The sequence below is a fragment of the Physeter macrocephalus genome, chromosome 17, assembly GCF_002837175.3.
Source record: "Physeter macrocephalus isolate SW-GA chromosome 17, ASM283717v5, whole genome shotgun sequence".
In the NCBI taxonomy this organism is placed as follows: domain Eukaryota; kingdom Metazoa; phylum Chordata; class Mammalia; order Artiodactyla; family Physeteridae; genus Physeter; species Physeter macrocephalus.
The window spans coordinates 37,664,892-37,684,911 of record NC_041230.1 but is presented as its reverse complement, the minus strand read 5'-3'; the positions used below and the strand labels follow the sequence as shown (position 1 = coordinate 37,684,911).

The following is a 20,020-nucleotide window of genomic DNA, read 5'->3' as shown; positions in this document are numbered from 1 at the left end:
AGATTATCCTGGATTATCTGGGGGCAGGGAGGGTAGGATAATGCAATTACAGGCGTACTTGTAAGAGAGAGGCAGAAGAGTCAAGTCAGAAAAGGTGATGTGACGGTGGAAGCAGAGAAAGAATGAAAGGTGCTATTACACTGCTGGCTTTGAAGATGGACGATGGAGGCCATAAATCAAGAAATGTTGGTGGACTCTAGAAGCTAAAAAGGAAAAGGAAATGGATTCTCCCCAAGAGCCTCCAGAAAGACTACTACCCTGCTGACACCTTGATGTTAGGACTTCTGTCCTCCAGAATTGTAAAATGATTATTATAAGCCACTACTAGTGTTACAGCAGCAATAGGAAACTAATACAGTCCACTATGGCTATAGAAGAAGTTTCTGAGCATCTGGAATGATCAGTGCAGAGACACAACACCTCAGCTACTTGTCTCTTGCTCATCAAAGTGCTATGAAGTTAAAAGCTTTTCAAAGAAAATCACAGAGCTGTAATGTATCTTCAACTGAAGCTATCATTTCATAGCCAATATTTTTTCCAAACACAATTAAGAGCCTGTGTGTGTGTATAAGGTGTATATGTATGTGTTTGAAAGGTAGCTTGGGTTAAAAACAGAATGTTATTATACAGCTCATTTAGTAACAGTGGCTGCAGCAGCAGCTGCAGCTTGGTTTAAGACCTCTATGTTGGACTTCCCTGGTGGCACAGTGGTTAAGAATCCGCCTGCCAATGCAGGGGACGTGGGTTCGAGCCCTGGTCCAGGAAGATCCCACGTGCCGTGGAGCAGCTGAGCCTGTGCGCTAGCACAATGAGAAGCCCGCCCGTATCAACGAAGACCCAATGCAGACAAAAATAAGTAAATAAAATGAATAAATTTTAAAAAAAAAAGACCTCTGTGCTACTTTCCCATCCTCTGGAAAGAACATGCATCATCCAACTGTTATCAATTAGTTAATAAAGGCCTACTCCATGGAGTTGACAAAGTGAGGGTGGTGGGTGGTGTGAAAGGAGCAGAGAAGACATTAATATATAAGTAAATCAATAAGCAAACAAGAAAACACCTGCTAGAGGAAATGTGCTCTGAAGAAAACAAAGCCAGATTGATAGGCTGGAAGTGGGACTGGGGATGAGGACTGACCAAGATGGAGTAGTCAAGTTAGTCCTGGCTGAGGGCTGACCCCTGAGCAGAGGTCTGCTTGATGAGACAATCAGAAGGAAGAACTTTGGGGGTAAAGGGAATGAGCCCAGTATGTCTGAGAAACAGAGCCAGTGGGGCTGGAGCTGAGTGAGACTTAAGAAAGACTGGGAGCAGAGGTGACAGGGTTTGCTGGATGTGGGCACTGATAGTATGAGAGGAAGTAAGGATGACCCCCAGGTTTTTGTCCGGGCAAATGGTGGATGGTGGTACCACTCACTAAGAGACAGGGAAGATGGGCAGAAGGAAGGGATCTTTAGGACATGTTACGTTTGAGATGTCTTACTAGACATCCAAGCAGTTGGGTGGCAATACGAGGCAGGTGAGATGACTGTGGCTCATCCCAGAGGTGGCAGGGCTGCCATGGGAACACTCACTAAACAAACAGTGGTGTGGAAAGAAAACTTAAAATGAAGTCACTGGAGGATTTTCCTATGTGTTGTCCTCATACAATGGCTTTCTGTTTTTCCTCTGGGAGAAAAATTCAGGCTAGTCAAGGACGAGAAAGGGCAGAACAAACACAAGAGAAGGGCACCAGAAGCCCAAAATAGATGAGGACATGTTAAAGGGCACAAAGTTACTCTAAATGGATTCAGTTACCCTGCCCTCAATGAACCTTCTCCCCAGGGCTTGAGAAGCTGTATAGCAGACAGAAGCTAGTACTACCACGGCCATTCTTGAGGAATCGGGCAGACAGAAAAAAACTACAAGGCCAAGGCCTAACTGCTGTTGCACATTCTGCAGTGAGTCTGTTTTTTGTTGTCAGCCTCAGGCTAAGGAGGGGGGTTTGGCATCTGTTAGAAAGAAACACTGTAGTCCTGGATGCCAGAGTAGCCAGTGTGGCCTGAAGGGCCCCTGCAGTCTGGTCCTGGACATAGCACTGTCCCTCCAAAATGGTAGGCCCTGGGCAGTCACTCACCTCCTCAGACCTTGGTTCCCTTCTCTACAAAATGAAAGGGGAGCAACGAGACATCATTGTCAAAGGGCCCTAGGTGTCTACTTGTAAGAAACACTCCAAGACTCCAAACCAATCAGTAAGTATGATAATCCCCATCTGAGGGCTGAGGAAGCTGAGGCACTGAGAGGCTCCACAAAGGCCTGTGGTCCTGCAGATTACACTCTCAGAAGCTTGGGTCTCCTATCTTCTTTTTTTTTTTTTTTTTGGCCAGGCCACGTGGCTTGTGGGATCTTTAGTTCCCCGACCAGGGATCAAACCCGCATCCCCTGCAGTGGAAGCGCAGAGTCTTAACCACTGGACCACCAGGGAAGTCACCGGGTCTCCTATCTTCTGAGGAACATTCAAGTAAGCTCCAAGCAGGTACCCATGAGGGTGAAGACAAAACCTCCTCCTTCCTGGGGTGGCCCCAACCAATTGCAGGGAAGAGGAAGATGCTTTAAAGGTAGAACAGCATGAGCTCCTGAAGACTGGGCTCCATCAGAACAAACTTCAGGTAACCCCTACAAGGTTTCTGGACCCTAGGCTTGGTCACCTGACCAATACTACTCCCTGTAGGTAACTGGCTGGGTTCCATCAACTTTTGAGAAGGGACTGGGCACAAGTCCCCCAGGGATGCAAGAACAAACAGCAGGAAAGGGAAACAAGGAGTGCCAGGATTTGTCTGCCAGCTCCCCTCACTGGGGGACAGCACTCCTTTTCTTAAGGAGTAGCTCCTTCCCTGTGCCAACCCTGTGGTTTCAGTGGGGAATGCCAATCCTAGTTAGCCTCCTCCCTGACCCAAGCTGGACCAGTAAGAGATCTTCCTGGAATTTTTGTACAAGGGAGCTGGGAGGAGAGCGGGTCTCAAAGCTTTGTGCTGCCATTGTTCCAACTTCATGTAGAAAGCCAGTTTGACAGACTAAAGCTAATAAACAGAAAGCAGAGGCAAAAGACAGGGACAGAGAAAGAAAGAAAAGTCCCAGACAGCATTTGAGTCCCCAAGACTTCGCTCCTCTGCTTGCCCTGAGGTCTGGCTGACCAAGTTGGTTAGAGATGGGATTCTCTACCTTGAAGCAACCAAAGTTCTCTGACTAAAGGAGCCACATCCAAGCATCTTTTTCTTTACCTTGCATAACACGTGGCCCAGAGTAGGTGCTCAAGAAATGTATGTTGAAATGAAAAGGGAAATGGGTCAAGGGCTGGCAGGAAGCCTAAAGTACAAGACACTGGGGTCAGACCATGCTGACACACCACCCATGGGCAATCCTGGGCTTGACTGTGAGTTTTGTTATCGTGAGTTTTCTTTTCAAGCAAAGCAAAGCAGTTAGAGCAATCTGCCTGCATCATGCCCCCTTTTATACAGACTAATAGCGAAGCCACTTCCGGGCCTTTGAAAGAGGTTGCAGACCTGGCTCTATCCCTGGGAAAGTCATTTAACTTCTCTGGTCCGTTTCCTCATCTATGAAACAGGGCAGGTGAGGCAAATATCCCTGCCAGCTCTAGAAGAATACATGGTTCTTAGTCCTCCTTCTCATTAAGAGAGTCTAGCAACTATGGTCTTTCCCATACCTCTGCCTGGGTAAGTCTCCCCGCCAGCCCAACCACTCTCAGCTTCAGGACAGGACCTCCTCCAACCCCCTATTCCTGCCCTGGAGTCAAAGTCAACAACTTCCTAAGCGTGAGCCCTGGCAGGATAAGCAGTCACCCATCCCTGGATGGGCCTGATGTGAAGCTGGGGTGATGTGCCCAGGAATTAGAGTTATCACCCTCACCACAGGGCCAGAGCCAGCTGTCTCAGAGGACAGTGGGATGCGAGGGCCAGAAGAAAACGAGGGAGCTCAGCTGCCCTGCACAGCTATCAGGCCCTGTAGGGAGACAGGTCCAGGTGGCTCTGGGTCAAAGGATGGCTGGTGCTGCAAGATAGGGACAACACTGTGACAGAGAGTGCCACCCAACTAACCATTCTTCCCTCTCCGAAGAGAATAAGCCCTGTCACTCCCAGAGAGAATGGATGGAGAGCCAGCCTGCTGCCCACAGAGAAAAGCCTATCCCTGCCACGTCAGACACCTATCAGATGCCAGTGACGCAAGGAGAAGCCACGCCAGAAGGCTTCAGGCCAGGAGGCAGGAAGCCCCAAGTGCCCAGTTCAGATGCTCTGGCACCACCCACTTCCCCCTCCATCATCACTAAGAGGGGAACTCCCATTCACAGAAGTATGGGGGTGGCTGAGGAAATGTCTCACCATCTTGGCACTCCCAGATGCCATCCCCGGTTACAGTGTCCTCAAGGTGGGAGACTCTCTATAGGGCTGCCAGGGACTCCAGCATGATTGCTCCAAGAGCTGCCCCATGCCACTCCCACCTGGCAGGACACGTCAAGGGCCTCAGTCCCAGGGGAACTACGAATGGAGAGGACTCCTACTTCTGAGTAGAAAGATTTCCACATCATCAGCACATTAGCACAGAAACCTGGAAGGGAGCTGGTGCTGTGCCTGTCCACTAGGTTCTAGTCCTGGGCCGCAACTGACCAGCACACAGGGTCCAGCTCAGGCCTCACAAACTAGCCTAAGCGCTGGTCCCCATGCCACCAAATCAGCCATCTCTCCCCAAGAAATGGATCCTGATCATCACTGGATTTGGGGATCAGAAAGACTTGGGTTTGAATCCCAATTCTGTCACTTCTTAGCCCTCTGAGTTCCCTTGGCTGAACTCTTTCAGGATTGGTGGTAAGGTTAAACGAGAATGGACATGGAACACCAGCCTACAGGAGGCACTCCCGGGCAAGTTTCCCTGCGCTCTCTGTCTCTAACACCAGCTCCATGGTCAAGCCGGCACTTCAGACTTCCTGCTCCTTTCTTTCCTGAGGGAGTGAGTGGGGTGGAGTTGGATTTCCTAACTAACAGCCCGCCAACGGCAGCCCTAGGCCTGTTCCACTCTTACTTGTCCCCAGTTTCCTGGGGAGGTCACCTGGCCCTCGGAGCAGTCGGCAGAGTTCAACAGCCATGTCATTCATGGGGCTGGCTATGGAGGGAAGGCGCTGGGCTGGCTTAGCCCGGGTGCTTCCTAAACCTGGGGTTGCTGTGGAGAGAGCACATATGTCATAGGAGACCTCATGGCAGGGCTGCTTCTCAAGGATGGTCACTCACTCAGAGTCACCACTCCCTGGAAATCCATCAGACAAATGTTTTCCCCATAACCTCAAATATCTTTAAAAATCTGATAGGACCCACCGCCTGGAGCAGCTCGACAATGGATAATGGGGAAGCAAAAGAGATTCTCTCATTCAGCAAACTCCATGTGGTGGCATCAGGAAGTCCCGTCATAGTACTCACAAGACTGTTACCCCAAGTTCTAGGAACCTTGGGACCAAGGAACAGGACCAACACAAGCCTAAGGTGATGCTTCTGGCAGCTCCAGGCCAAAGGGGCCAGGGGTGCCCTGAAGGGTCTTCTCTTTATGGTAGTTCAACATGAAAGCCAAGGCAAAGAGGGCAGGAGACAAAGGCTATCTTTGCAGATAGCTGTGACACCAGGTACAGCCTGCCCTCATAGGGGCACCCAGGCCCTACACTGAGATAGATGTCAGCCTGAAGCCATGGGCAGGGTGAGGGACTGTACAGCCAGCATCTGCATATAAAGGGGCCTTCTACAGGTCATATTCCTCCCCAACCCTGACAGAAATAGATACCTGACTGTCAGGAGAGGCCCAGGGGCATCCAGGGTGGGTCTTGCTGGGTCTGGCTAAGACATGGCTCAAGTGGCATCTGGCACATTTGGCAGGGCTACCTGCCAATGCCTCAGGCTCCCAGAGGACAGGCTGGGTCTGTCATTCATGCTGAATCAGGCTAAGGAAAGGGGTGAACTGTCCCACTAAACTGAGGTACAACCTCAGCTCCCAGGCCTTGGTATCTCTCCTCTGGGATTGGGTTTGGCTTGTCCTTATTTCCACTAAGGTCCTTTCAAACTTGTGGGGAAAGTTACTGGACAGATGACCCCTGGTAATGTAGGAGCCTGTGACTTTCTGCACATACTGCCAGATCCTGAGAAATGGGCATGCATAAAACCCTTCCCAAAACAAGGCCCAGCGTGGTAGTCCAGTATTTCCAAGACCCCTAGATACAGACTCCCTCAAGGAGGCAACAAGAGGTTGAGCAGTAACTGGTGCCCACTCAGCTCCACCCTCATGTGGCCCCAGCCTCCAGCCACACCAGACGACACTTGATAATCTCTGTTTTCAGAGACTGACAAACTCAGGTTTCAGAACTGGCTCTTCTGCTGTCGATGAAACCTCTTTATCTCAAAGGACTTAACTTGCCCTGAAAAACACAGCCTTAAATCCAAAAATTTTACCTCTGTGCTACAGAGAGGTAGGAGCTGGTATATGGAAGAAGAAAACAGGATACTGTAGACAAGAAATCCCCAGGTCCAGGAATAATAACTTATTTGTTATCTTAGCTGCCTCATTCCAAAAGACTGCCAAGGAGCCCTGATACATTGTGGTAAAACAGCTCTCCCTGTGGGTGAGGTAAGAAAGGCCCATGGAAAAGGACCATGGGCTTAAATGGCCACAGGGCCAAGGGCACTGCTGGCCCAGAGAGGAGCAGCAGGGAAACAGAGGGCCTCTTACGTGAAACAAGCTCCACAGTAGGGACTGGGGAGAGTCCTGTGGCACAAACCATTAACCCCCATGTGAACCACCAGGAGTTTTGACCAGCTACCTGGCCCTTGGGCCCAGCTACCAAACCACCCTCTGCCTGGACTGCCCAGTAGAACCTGCTGCCAGAGCTACAAGGCCTCTGGGTTTCTATCCCTCCACTCCCACCCAGTCATTTCCCAAGGACACTTCAGAGAAAGAACAGAATGAGAAAGGCAACAAGGGGTTGGGCAGCACCAAGCGCATAAACCCCAACCTATCTTCCCACAGCCCTGGTCCTGGGCAGCTGTTCCAGTGGCTTCAGGGAATCTCCTGGCTGCCCCCCTTTTCCAGGGAGGGCTGCCTCAAGGTACCTTCTAGGCGTGAACTCGACCATCACCAGTCAGCTTCCTCCCTTCACCAGCCTCGGGGAGTACTTACTTGGGAGGCTTGTACAGTGCCTACAGTCAAGCCAGGGTTGCTGAGGCCTATTCCCAGGCGCACTGCCGGGATTAGGAGGAGGTACACCCAGACGCCCAGTGGCGCCCTGATGATTCAACCCACTCAGCTGGAGAGAAGCACGACTTCCCTCATGGAGGGACCGAGCAGCCCCACGGCAGACCCCTGTGAAGCAACGTAGATCCTAGCGTGAAAGATGCTCCAAAGAGAGGTGGTGGTCACCGAGGAATACGAAGGGGGCTCGTCAGCTGTGGGGAACAAGGGTCTCAGCCCACACGGAGTGGGACAGAAGCAGTCCCCACTTGGTGGGTACAGACAAACAGCACTTCCAGACTACTGGAAACCCACTTACGTGTCAGTAGTCTCTAAGACATCTGCTGCACAAAGCCACCTACTATTGGTATTTGCTCTGAGCAGACACCTTATTCTGCATATCCTTAGGAGGATAGGGAGGAAGGATATCCAACACTCAGTTTTTTATTGCCACACTGACAGGAGCTAGCCTCTGCCCTCATGAACCTGGCACGGACCCTCAGTGCTCTGCCCTGATCTCTGCTATCTGCTGTTCCTTTCCCATGGCACACGCAGATATGAAATATCAGCTGTTTGCAGAATGTGTCCCACCCAGCAGAAGCAGGCCCCAGCCATAGGGATTAGGACACAAACACTCCCATGGGTGTGCTCCTAATAGCCCACTCTGTTAGTAACAGTCTTAATAAGGTCAGCTCCAGGGAGAGGAAAAGATGCTCACTTGATCATGACCCATCATGTGGAACAAAAGCAGACAGTCGCCCTGCCACCCCTCCTTGCCCTACCAGTACACCCTCCCCTCTCACCCCCAGTGAGGCCCAGCTGCCAGGTGCCATTTGCTTCAGAAGATATGCCCCCCATCCCCAATCCCCAGCTGTGGTTCTTCCAGCTGCTTCTTTTCCAACAGTTCAAGGAAAGGATGCCTCAGTGGACCTGGGTTCTCCTTTGAGGGGTTGTAGTAATTAAGGTAACAGATGCTACCCCAAGAGAACAGCTGCCTCCTCCAAGGAAATGGCAAGGAGGAAACTATCATCTGTCCAGCTCTGATGTGGATGAGGCCACCTATCAACACAGCCTGAGTCTCCCTGGCTCTGTCTGACGTACAAGACACAGAAAGAAGATCTGTTCTATCCTTGCCCCCTTCAAAGCACCCGAGCTTGGGAGAAGCCCAAATCCCCCTATATCCACGCCCCAACTTTCTTCCTGCTTCTCCAATCCAGGGATCCCAGCCCATACGGTTTGCTGCCAGCTCAACAACCAAAGGGTGGGGCTGCAGGTACACTCACCTGCCTGCAGATCATCCTTCCTGGCTGCAAAGCCATTTAGCCAAGGGTTCTGACATTCTTATTTTGGGCCACACCTGTTCCTTGGTTCATACTTAAGGAGGCCAAAAACACTTTATAAAAGATAAACATCAATGGGCTTCCCTGGTGGCGCAGTGGTTGCGCGTCCGCCTGCCGATGCAGGGGAACCGGGTTCGCGCCCCGGCCTGGGGGGATCCCGCATGCCGCGGAGCGGCTGGGCCCGTGAGCCATGGCCGCTGAGCCTGCGCGTCCGGAGCCTGTGCTCCGCAACGGGAGAGGCCACAACAGAGGGAGGCCCGCATACCACAAAAAAAAAAAAAAAAAACCTTTATGATTAACACATGTCAAACTTGAGCTCACTTCTACACAGCAAAGGGAGGCCCGCATACCACAAAAAAAAAAAAAAAAAAAAAAAACCAAAAAAAAAAAAAAAAAAAAAAAAAAAAAGATAAACATCAAAACTTCCACATCTTCCAACAGAAACCTCTGACCATGCAAGCTACGACATGCCCATATGTTCCCAGGAAAAACTGAGCACACGGCCTCATATGAGAAGCACTCCCTGTTACCACCTGCTCCCAGAGCCAAGTGAGACCCCCGGCGTGGCTACCCTCTACTCCTGACAGCCCTAAAGGCAAAGATGGGCTTGCTGAGCCAGTACAGGAAAACCTATAAGAAAACACTCAAAACATCAATATTCTGACTTTGGTTGCTATTCCATCTTCGTCCTCCATAATTCACCTCCAGCTAATGTACTAAACATGTCTACTCAAATACAGAAAACACAGCACTAGAGAGAAAATGTAGTTCAGATTACACCTAACTCCACTCTGATACACAAACACCCATAAAAGAACTTTAAATGTATAGGTACTTTCTTCCTCAGGTAGGATAAAAAAAACAACAACAACAAAAAACCTTTCTGGGGACTTCCCTGGTGGCACAGTGATTAAGAATTCGCCTACCAGTGCAGGGGACACGGGTTCAATTACTGGTCCGGGAAGATCCCACATGCCGTGTAGCAACTAAGCCCATGTGTCACAACTACTGAGCCTGAGCTCTAGAACCCTCGTGCCACAACTACTGAGCCCACATGCCACAATTACTGAAGCCCGCGCACCTAAAGCCCGTGCTCTGCAACAAGAGAAGCCACCACAATGAGAAGCCTGCGCACAGCAACGAAAAATAGCCCCCACTCATCACAACTACAGAAAGCCCACACGCGGCAATGAAGACCCGACGCAGCCAAAAATAAATAAATATATACATACATACATTTATTTTTAAAAAAAAACCTTTCTCAATAACAATATAAGCTAAAATTTGTGTATCCCTTTTTTTTGTATCAGGCACTATTCTAAGCACTTTAAGCACTCAATCCCCACACCCATCCCATGTATGAGTTAGGTACTAGTATCGCATCCACTTTACACATGGGGAAACTGAGACCCAGAGCAGTTAAGTAACTTGCTCTAGGTAACACAGCTGCCAGGATGCAAATGCAGTGTGGCTCCAGAGTCCATGTTCTTGGCCACTGAGCTACACTGCTCGAGAAGCCAACCACAGCCCTAGGTGTCTTTCCTCACACGAGCAAAAGTGAGCCAGTAGTTGGTTCAACAACACTGAGCCCCGACATACAGAAAAGGGGAGACAGTGACTCCTCCTACAGAATGAAGGTAGTGGCAGAGCCCCTATGCACAATCAGTGCCACAATAGGGCAGTGCAGGGAGGCTGAGCTCCAAATGAAGGCTTCTAGCCCAAGGCAGGTTGCAGGCCAGGGGGACCTGACTCGGCACTGGTTCCAAAACACACTTGGCTTACTGAAGCTACTCCACTGAGGCAAAGCACAGGGAAATGCAGGAATGGCCTGCTGCCATAGCCCAAGGGCATCTGTGCTCACTCTGGGAGAGCTGCTATAAAAAGATATGGTCCAGCCCCAAGGAGTTCACAACCCAGCAAGGATACAGTTGCGTAAATGTGGAAGAATCACATGCGGCAGGGTGGCAAGTGTCATCAGAGACATGATCAGGGCTGAAGGGGTCAAGCAAGACTGCACGAAGGGTCACAAGCAAGAAGGACACCTCCAGGGCAAGAAGGACATCCGCCAAGGGGCAGAGCAGGAAATGTCTGCAGGATGTTTGGGGTCCCACACAGACATACCGGTGTGCAGCGTGTGTGGAGGGCAGAGGTGGCAGAAAAGGCTAAGCAGGGCCCACAGCACCTGTGTCCTGTGGGCAGAGGGGTCAGAGGTCCAAAGCAGGCAAGGGGCAGAGTGTACAAAGGGAATGGAGAGCAGAGGCCTGAGGTAAAGAGATTAATCAGGAGGCCATGGAAATAGCCCAATGGAGAAGGTGTAGAGGCTGGAGGCCCAGTGGAGTAGGGATAGAGAAGGGGGCCAAATTAAAGAGATGCTTGCGAAGTAGCAGAACCATGGCATGAGAGAAAGGGAGGGCATGACAATTACTCTGAGGTCTCCCACTTATGGGCCAAGGTGGACAGTGACTGTCAACAGAGACAGGGAACACGTGAGGATCTGGTTTTTGCAAGAAGGTAACCTCATTTTGGGGCAAGCGGGTTCACTGTCTACTGGACCTTAAGCAAAACACTGGGGTTTCTGGAGCCATGATCTGCTCAAAGACAGAGTAGGGACAGAGGAGTAAGTTCTGTGCTCTTGCCTGGAGGGCTCTTCGGCTGCCCCTTAACTGCATTTTCAGGGCCTGGCAAAGAACAATCAACCATTCATAGGCAACAGAGAGTCTGCTGGGTTCCTCAAGGAAGGTGAGAACTGCCTACACTACCTCCATACCCACTTCACCCAGCTACTTTAAGTTCTAATCAAGCCACAACTAGTGAGCCCACGTGCTGCAACTACTGAAGCCCACGCGCCTAGAGCCCGTGCTCTGCAACAAGAGAAGCCACTGCGATGAGAAGCCTGCGCACCACAACGAAGAGTAGCCCCCGCTTCCTGCAACTAGAGAAAGCTTGCATGCCACAACTAAAGATCCTGCATGCCACAACAAAGATCCCACACATGGCAACGAAGATCTCGCACGCTGCAACTAAGACCTGGCTCAGCCCAATAAATAAATAAATATTTTTTTTAATTAACTCAAAATGGATCAAAAACCTAAACAGAAGAGTAAAATGGGAATTCCCTGGCAGTCCAGTGGCTAGGACTCCCCACTTCCACTGCACGGGGAACAGGTTCGATTCCTGATTGGGGAACTAAGATCCCACATGCCATGTGGTGTGGCCAAAAAAAAAAAAAAAAAAAAAAAAAAGAGTAAAATTATGAACCTCTTAGAAGAAAACATATTTAATATTCTCGACCTTGGACTTGGCAAAGGATTCTTAGATATGATACCCAAAGCATGAGCAACAAAAGAAATAGATAAATTGGACTTCATCAAAATTAAAAACTTTTGGGCTTCCCTGGTGGCACAGTGGTTGGGGGTCTGCCTGCCGATGCAGGGAACACGGGTTCGTGCCCTGGTCTGGGAGGATCCCACATGCCGTGGAGTGGCTCGGCCCGTGGGCCATGGCCGCTGAGCCTGCGCGTCCAGAGCCTGTGCTCCGCAGCGGGAGAGGCCACAGCGGTGAGTGGCCCGAGTACCGAAAAAAAAAAAAAAAAATTAAAAACTTTTGTGCTTCAAAAGATATCAAGAAAAGACAACCTGGGACTTCCCTGGCAGTCCAGTGGTTAAGAATCTGCGCTTCCACTGCAGGGGCACTGGTTCGATCCCTGGTCGGGGAACTAAGATCCCACATGCCTCAGTGTGGCCGAAAAAAAAAAAAAGAATAAAAGAAAAGACAACCTAATATATACATACACATACACACACACACACACACACACACACACACACACAAAATGGAACACTACTCAGTCATAAGAAACAACAAAATAATGCCATTTGCAGCAACATGGATGGACCTAGAGATTATCATACTAAGTGAAGTCAGAAAAAGAAAGACAAATACCATATGATACCATGTATATGTGAAATCTAAAATATGATACAAATGAATTTACTTACAAAACAGAAACAGAGTCACAGACATAAAGAACAAACTTACGGTTACCAAAGGGGAAAGGGGGGGTAAGGGGAGGGATAAATTAGGACTTTGGGATTAGCAGATACAAACTACTATATATAAAATAGATAAACAAGGTCCTACTGTATAGCACAGTGAACTATATTCAATAGCCTAAAATAAACCATAATAGAAAAGATATGAAAAAAGAAAAAAGAAAGTCAACCTAAAGAATAGGGGATGGTGGTGTGATGAATTGGGCGATTGGGACTAACATGTATACACTGATGTGTATAAAATTGATGACTAATAAGAACCTGCTGTATAAAAAAATTTTTTTAATTAAAAAATTAAAAAAAAAGAATAGAGGAAAAGATTTGCAAATCATATTACTGACAAGAAACTTGTATTCTGAACATATAAAGAACTCTTACAACTCAATAATAAAAAGATAAATAACCCAATTTAAAAATTGGCAAGCCACGCAGCATAGCCAAAATAAAAAAAGTAAAAGATATTAATAGACGTTTTTCCAAGGAAGATAGACAAATGGTCAATAAGCACATGAAAAGAGGCTTGATATTATTAGTCATCAGGGAAATGAAATGAAAACCACAATGAAATACCACTTCACACCCACTAGAATGACTATAATCAAAAAGTCAGATAATAACAAGTGTTGGCAAAGATATGGAGAAATCAACCCTCATACACTGCTAGTGGGAATGTAAAATGGGGCAGCCACTATGGAAAACAGTCTGGCAGTTCCTCAAATGACTAAACAGTGTTACCATATGACCGAGCATTTCTACTCCTAGGTATACAGTCAAGAGAAATGAAAACACGTCTACAAAAAAACTTGTACACAAATGTTTATAGCAGCATCAATCATAATAGCCAAAAGGTGGAAACAATCCAAATGACCATCAACAGATGCATGGATAAGCAAAATGTGATATATCCATACAACAGAATAACATTCTGCCACAAGAAGGAATGAAGCTCTGAAACATGCTACAGCATAGGCGAACCTCGAAAACATTATGCTAACTGAAAGAAGCCAGTCACAAAGGGCAACATATTATATGATTCTACTGATATGAAATCTCCAGAATAGGAAAATCCATGGAGACAGAAAGTAGATTAGTGGTTCCAGGGGCTAGAAGGAGGGAAAGTCCAGGAATGACTATTAATGGGTATGGAGTTTTTCTCTGGGATGATGAAAATAATCTGGAATTAGACTGCAATGATGGTAGCACAACTTTGTAACTATATTAAAACCACGGAATTGTACACTTTAAAGGAGTGAATTTTATGGTATGTTAATTATATCTCAATTTTAAAATATGTATGAAACGGACTTACTTCCCTAGTGGTCCAGTGGGTAAGACTCCACGGTCCCAAATGCAGGGGCCCGGGGTTCGATCCCTGGTCGGGGAACTAGATCCTGCACGCATGCCGCAACTAAGAGTCCACATGCCGCAACTAAGAAGCCCACATGCCACGTCAAAGATCCCATGTGCCGCAACTAACAACCAGCACACCCAAAATAAATAAATAAATAAATAAATATATATTTTTTTTAAAAAAGAAAGCAACAGATTGATAACAGTGATTCCCAGACCGGGGCGCGAACCCGGTTCCCCTGTATCGGCAGGCGGACGCGCAACCACTGCGCCACCAGGGAAGCCCGATTGTTCTTTTTTAAATAATTAACAAAATGGATTCAACTAATCTAAAAGATCAGTCTCAAAGACGTTTTTAGGTTTCAGTAATATTAATCACAGTCATTTTCCTATACGTTAAGAGAACCAGATGGCCAAAGCAGAATATACTAAAAGCAATGCCACAAGAAAAAGCTGCTATTTGAACAAGCTAACAAGAGAGGAAGAGGACACCAAAAACTGTCCTCCCCAAAAGACCAACTGGCCCTGATGGATTCACTGATAAATTAATCTAACACCTCCTGAAGTTCCCTGGCATGCCTGAGCTCTCACAGTTCCTACTGCCCAGGAGCCCCAGCCCAGGCTTGACCCCTTCTAGAAGGTCTCTTCTAAACTAGTTCACTCCTGAACTGGCAAATATGATCACATCTTGCCTCTGCTGAAAACACTCCTGAAACTCAGCCATAAAAAAGAACAAAATAATGCCATTTGCAGCAACATGAGTGAACCTAGAGACTGTCATACTGAGTGAAGTAAGTCAGACACAGAAAGACAAATATATGATATCACTTATATGTGGAATCTAAAAAAAAAAGGGTACAAATGAACTTATTTACAAAACGGAAGTAGAGTCACGGATGTAGAAAACAAACTTATGGTTACCAGGGGATGTGGCAGGGGAGGGATAAATTGGAAGACTGGAACTGACATATACACACTACAATATATAAAATAGATAACTAATAAGAACCTGCTGTATAGCACAGGGAACTCTACTCAATAGTCTGTAATGGTCTACATGGGAAAAGAATCTTAAAAAAAAAAAAGAGAGAGGATATATGTACATGTATAACTGATTCACTTTGCTGTACACCTGAAACTAACACCACATTGTAAATCAACTATACTTCAATAAAAATTTAAAAAAACAAACACTGCTGCAGCTCCTACTGCTTATATATACAGAAGTCCAGGCCCTTTGCCATAGTACACAAGACTCTTCCCTCAACTGGTTCATCCTGACTGTTCCCAGGAAGCCATCCCATCACAGCAGACAACTTATGGATCCACTCTCAGGCCCTATAGTACCACTGCCCAAAACCATCGGGCAAACTCCTATTTGCCCCTAAATGCCAGGCTGAAACACCACTCCACAGTGCTGTGGTGCAGGAACCACCCTTACAGCTACCCTCCACTAAATACACCTGTATCTATCAAGGAGATACATCAACCCTCAAACATCTCATCTGGAGTCAACACCAAAGTCTCAAATTCTAGACACAGCTAAGGTCACTACCATCACTCCCCTCCCACCAACCATACATCCAAACAGTCCAAAGAGTCTTCACCTCAACCAATGACCTCTTAGAAATCAGAAGCAACTCGCAGAAAGGCTTTAGCTGTTATCATCCTCTACCTCTCACCTCACTACCAAAATACATGCAAGTAGTTTCAGGTCTAACTGTTTATGAATGATGATACTTTTGGTTTTGGAGAATGTTACGCTCATCATACACACACACATGCGTGCGCGCACACACACACACACACACAAAGTGACCCCAGGAAATGGAAAGCACCAAAGGGGATTCTAATCTTCCAAACCCAGTGCTGGGATGAACAGTGGCAGGCCCCCCCATCATTCCTGAGCGGAGTGTCTCGCCGCTATCCCTACATCTGTCCTGTGTTAGGTCTGCGCAGCCATTCAACCAGCCCTGTATCCGGGAAAGCCAGAGGCATCCATCATTCCTAGGGAGAATCCCTATCTAGATGCAACCTGATTCCTACTTTCCACCTTAAGGGATAATCAGGGAGATGATCAGATACGGCAGGAAGGAAAACCCGCAGGAGCTGGCAGGCAGAGTGAAAATGAAGACAGGTACAATATCCACAGAACACTGGGGCTCCTTTCTCTTGCCGAAAGAGAGATGCACCAGTGAGGATGTAAAAAAGGTGCTAGCTTTCCTGATGTGTTAGTGCAGGAACTAACACCTTATCCACTGTCCCTAAGCCCCTTCTCCCTACAGGGCCACCCCCTGGGCCCAGGCAGGGTCCGACTTCACAACAATGTTACATTAACAATGTCAAAGCACAAGACACGCAGCTCACCTCTAAGCAGCCCAGAGGGGTCAAAAGACCCATCTTATGAACAAGGCAAACAGACTCAGACAGCTCCACATAGCTCCATCGCAAACAGTTTCAGGTCAATTTAGGCAGACCTGGAACTCCTCCTACCTCACCTGCCCCACACCATGGATCCCAAACCCAATGGCCAGGCGAAAACGATTCTTACTAAAGAAGGATGAGTGTGTGGAACTCAGAATATCAGGCACATGGTAAAAGGCTGCATTCCAAGACCAGCTTAAAGACAGGCATGAGGGCTTCTTGATGCAGGGGCATTTGCTTTTGGTTATTTTTATTTTATTTATATTTTAAAAACAGGTAATATATTCACAAGAAAGAAAATGTGAAAGCTTCAAAAGTGAAAAATTTCCTTCCCAGTCCTATCTCCAGCCACCCTGTCCCAAGGGACAGCCAATATTACAAGTTTTTCTTAGCTTTCCAAAGATATTCTATGCATGTACAAGCAGATACAGATATATTCATTTTCCCTCCTTTTTTTTTACATTTGGTAGCATAATATACATTGTTCTATGCCTTATATTTTTCACTTTGTGATACATCCCAGAGATTACTCCAAAACAGTACTTGAAGAGCCTCCTCATTTTTTCATGGCTGCATAGGATTCTTTTACATAGATTAACAAAAATTCATTTAGCCAATGTTCAGAGCTGCTTAAAGTGCCACCCAATAACAGATTATAGTAGTTACTTTTGTATAACGAACCTATAAAAGCCTCTTTTCTCTGCCACCAAAGCTGTGCAAAAGTTCAAAGAGCACATTTAGTGCAAGAAAAAGATTTAAGAATCAGTTTACCTTTGATAGGAAATTATTTTTCTAAGCTCCCTGTTCACAAAGAGACAGAGCTATGAACACCGTAGATACATCTAGTCAGCTAAGGCCAAGGCTTGAATAACAAAGATCACAGCTTCACGCTACACAGAGGCCAAACATGCCACACACATTCTGATTAATAACTAAAGGACAGTTTTTGCTCAGATCAAAGCCAAATTTTTTTAAAAAGTCAGGTTCCTGACAATTAGTTGAATCCTGAGCAGGTCTAGATTTCAAGTACTTGAAATTAGTCAATGACGAAAAAACCTGATCGATATTAAACATAGATTGGAAAAGACATACGGTTTAAGTGCTACTCGCTCTTTGGAAAACGCCAGCTGCCTTCTCTGTGTCAGAGGCCAAAAAGTAGAGAGGGCCCGGGCAAAAACACAGGGACTTTTCCTGCCTCCGTGACAGTGTCAGGACAGCTTGCACCATGTCACTTACACCACTCAAGGGACAAATGGACTTAGGACCATATTCTAGAACCCACCAGCTTCTGGTAGAGGCTTTTGTCGCCTCAACTGCGCCTAGCCCAGGACTGGGCATGAACTGCTGGGCAGAAAACAGCTGAAAGGGTGCCTGGGTGGTAGAGGAGGCCCACCTGCAGGGTCCAGAGCCTTCCACAAATCTGAGGTTGCTGACTGTAAATCTAAGTCTCACGCACATCCTCCTATTTATTAAGAAACTGCCTCAACTGTCTTCCACGTGGAGGTCACTTAAAGACTTTGGTCATTAACATGGTAAAGTAAAAGAGGAACCAACGTTGGTGGCAGCCTTCCTCTCCATATATGCCAGAGTCCCATGCTGGTAAGCAAAGGCCAATAGCAGTGAGGGCTACTGAGGCGTATTCCCACTGGGAGCAAGCTCAGGTCACTTGGTTTTGACTGTAAACAGTTCAAATTCCATTTAGAACAATCACTTGCCAATTAATTTTTGGAATGGAAGCCCACACCAGCCCGGCCCAACGGCCACCTTTCAGGAACCTCCACCCAATGGCTTGGCTTAGCAAGTAGGCAGCCAGCAAACAAAGTCCTCTCCAGCTTGTTGGCTGCCACCATGACTCTCATCACAGAATGGATCAAGAGAGCAGAAAAATGTTCTCTTAGCCAATGACTCACCAGGAAGTCTGTTCATGTTGACGCCTTGAGCTGAGAGTCCTATTCCCATGTACCTTTGAAAAAGCATACATACAAAAATTCTGGTTAGCAAATGATTATGCATCTCCCTTCTCAAATATTTCTTGGTAAAAGACAGAAAAACAGGAAAAGCAATGAATGTAGAGACTCTTTTAACAAACTAGTGGTTCTTGGAGAACCTTTACGTTTTGATTTTCTAATGGAAATCTCTCAATGCCTTAAGCAGTTGGAGAAACAGGAGGTAGTGTCTGTAACCAGGAACCACTGGCTTCAGTTTCAGAGGAAAGTTTCCTGGAGTCACTGCTTCCAGTCCCTTGGTTTCTGGCTCCAGCTAAGGTGGCGGAATCTATTCCCAAGAAGTGCCTAAAGGAACTAGTTCAATCCTAGGTAGTGCTTGGCAGAATAATGCAAGATATCAAGCCCAAAGGGACAAGTCACTCTTCAGCAAAGACCAAAACATGGAAGAAGTAAAGCCAGCTGGATCCATATAGGATCGTAAAGACCCCCTCACACAGGGCTTCTTCTCTGGGGTCTCCAAATTCATTACCCTTGCCCTATACATTCACCACTGGCCTTCTCAGTCATCCAAAGCTGAAGGTGGTGGTGTGTGAGGCCCCAGAGTCCCACCCCGTACTCTTCCCACCTAGGTACCTAAACAATTTAGGCAGCTACAGCCAGGTGGGACCCATGCTGGGCAACTCTGTCAAAGACATCTCAGTGGCACTCATGAGAGGCCAGGTCAGAAAAGGAAATGAACAGGGTTTTTTTAGTCTAAATATTTGTAGTGTACAAAGAAACAGTGAGGTATTTCCCCAAGAACTTAGAAATAAGAGAAACAACTCACCACTATCTAAGTGTAAAATAGTAGAAACCCACACAAGATGCCTGAATTAACCGCATATGAGCATCAAGAGGTAGTTGAGAAGCTCACAATATTGAAAACACCAACCAAGACGGCTAAGGGATAACTTTACAGTTGCATTAACAATGTGAATAAGGACTTCCCTCGTGGCGCAGTGGTTAAGAATCTGCCTGCCAATGCAGGGGACACGGGTTCGATCCCTGGTCCGGGAAAATCCCACATGCCGCGGAGCATCTAAGCCCATGTGCCACAACTACTGAGCCTGTGCTCTAGAGCCCACACGATGCAACTACTGAAGCCCGCGCGTTCTAGGGCTGTGTGCCACAACTACTGAGCCTGCGTGCTGCAACTATTGAAGCCCACGTGCCTAGAGCCTGTGCTTCGCAACAAGAGAAGCCACTGCAATGAGAAGCCCGTGCATGGCAAAGAAGAGTAGTCCCCGCTCGCCGCAACTAGAGAAAGCCCATGTGCAGCAACGAAGACCCAATGCAGCCAAAAATAAATAAGTAAATAAAAACAATGTGAATGAGCTTAATGCCACTGAACTTTTCACTTAAAAATAGTAAAATGATCAAATTTATGTGATGCATAGTTTACCACAATAAAAAATGTTTTTTTAAAAAAGCAATTACATGGGGTTACCTTATTTTGACCATTTCCAAGTAGCTTACATTTAAATTCTAATTGTTCCCTGTTGTAATTCTGCAAGAAACCATTTTACATACATTTCCCCACCTTGGGCCATTCTTCTTCTCTCCTGGCATGTTCCATGCACCTTATGTACCTGTTTCCTAACACTACCAGAGTCC

The 20,020-nt window shown here is 47.1% G+C and overlaps 1 protein-coding gene across 1 annotated transcript in view; it reads right to left on the bottom strand.

The window, feature by feature from the left end:
* RANBP10 (RAN binding protein 10) overlaps window positions 1-18,402 on the bottom strand; it is a 43,655-nt gene extending 25,253 nt beyond the window's left edge. Inside the window, exon 1 of the mRNA XM_028477654.2 lies at window positions 18,332-18,402. Within this exon, the coding sequence (XP_028333455.2) occupies window positions 18,332-18,398 (67 nt within the window). The 5' untranslated portion in view covers window positions 18,399-18,402. The remainder of the gene's footprint in view (window positions 1-18,331) is intronic.
* Window positions 18,403-20,020: the final 1,618 nt, after the last annotated feature.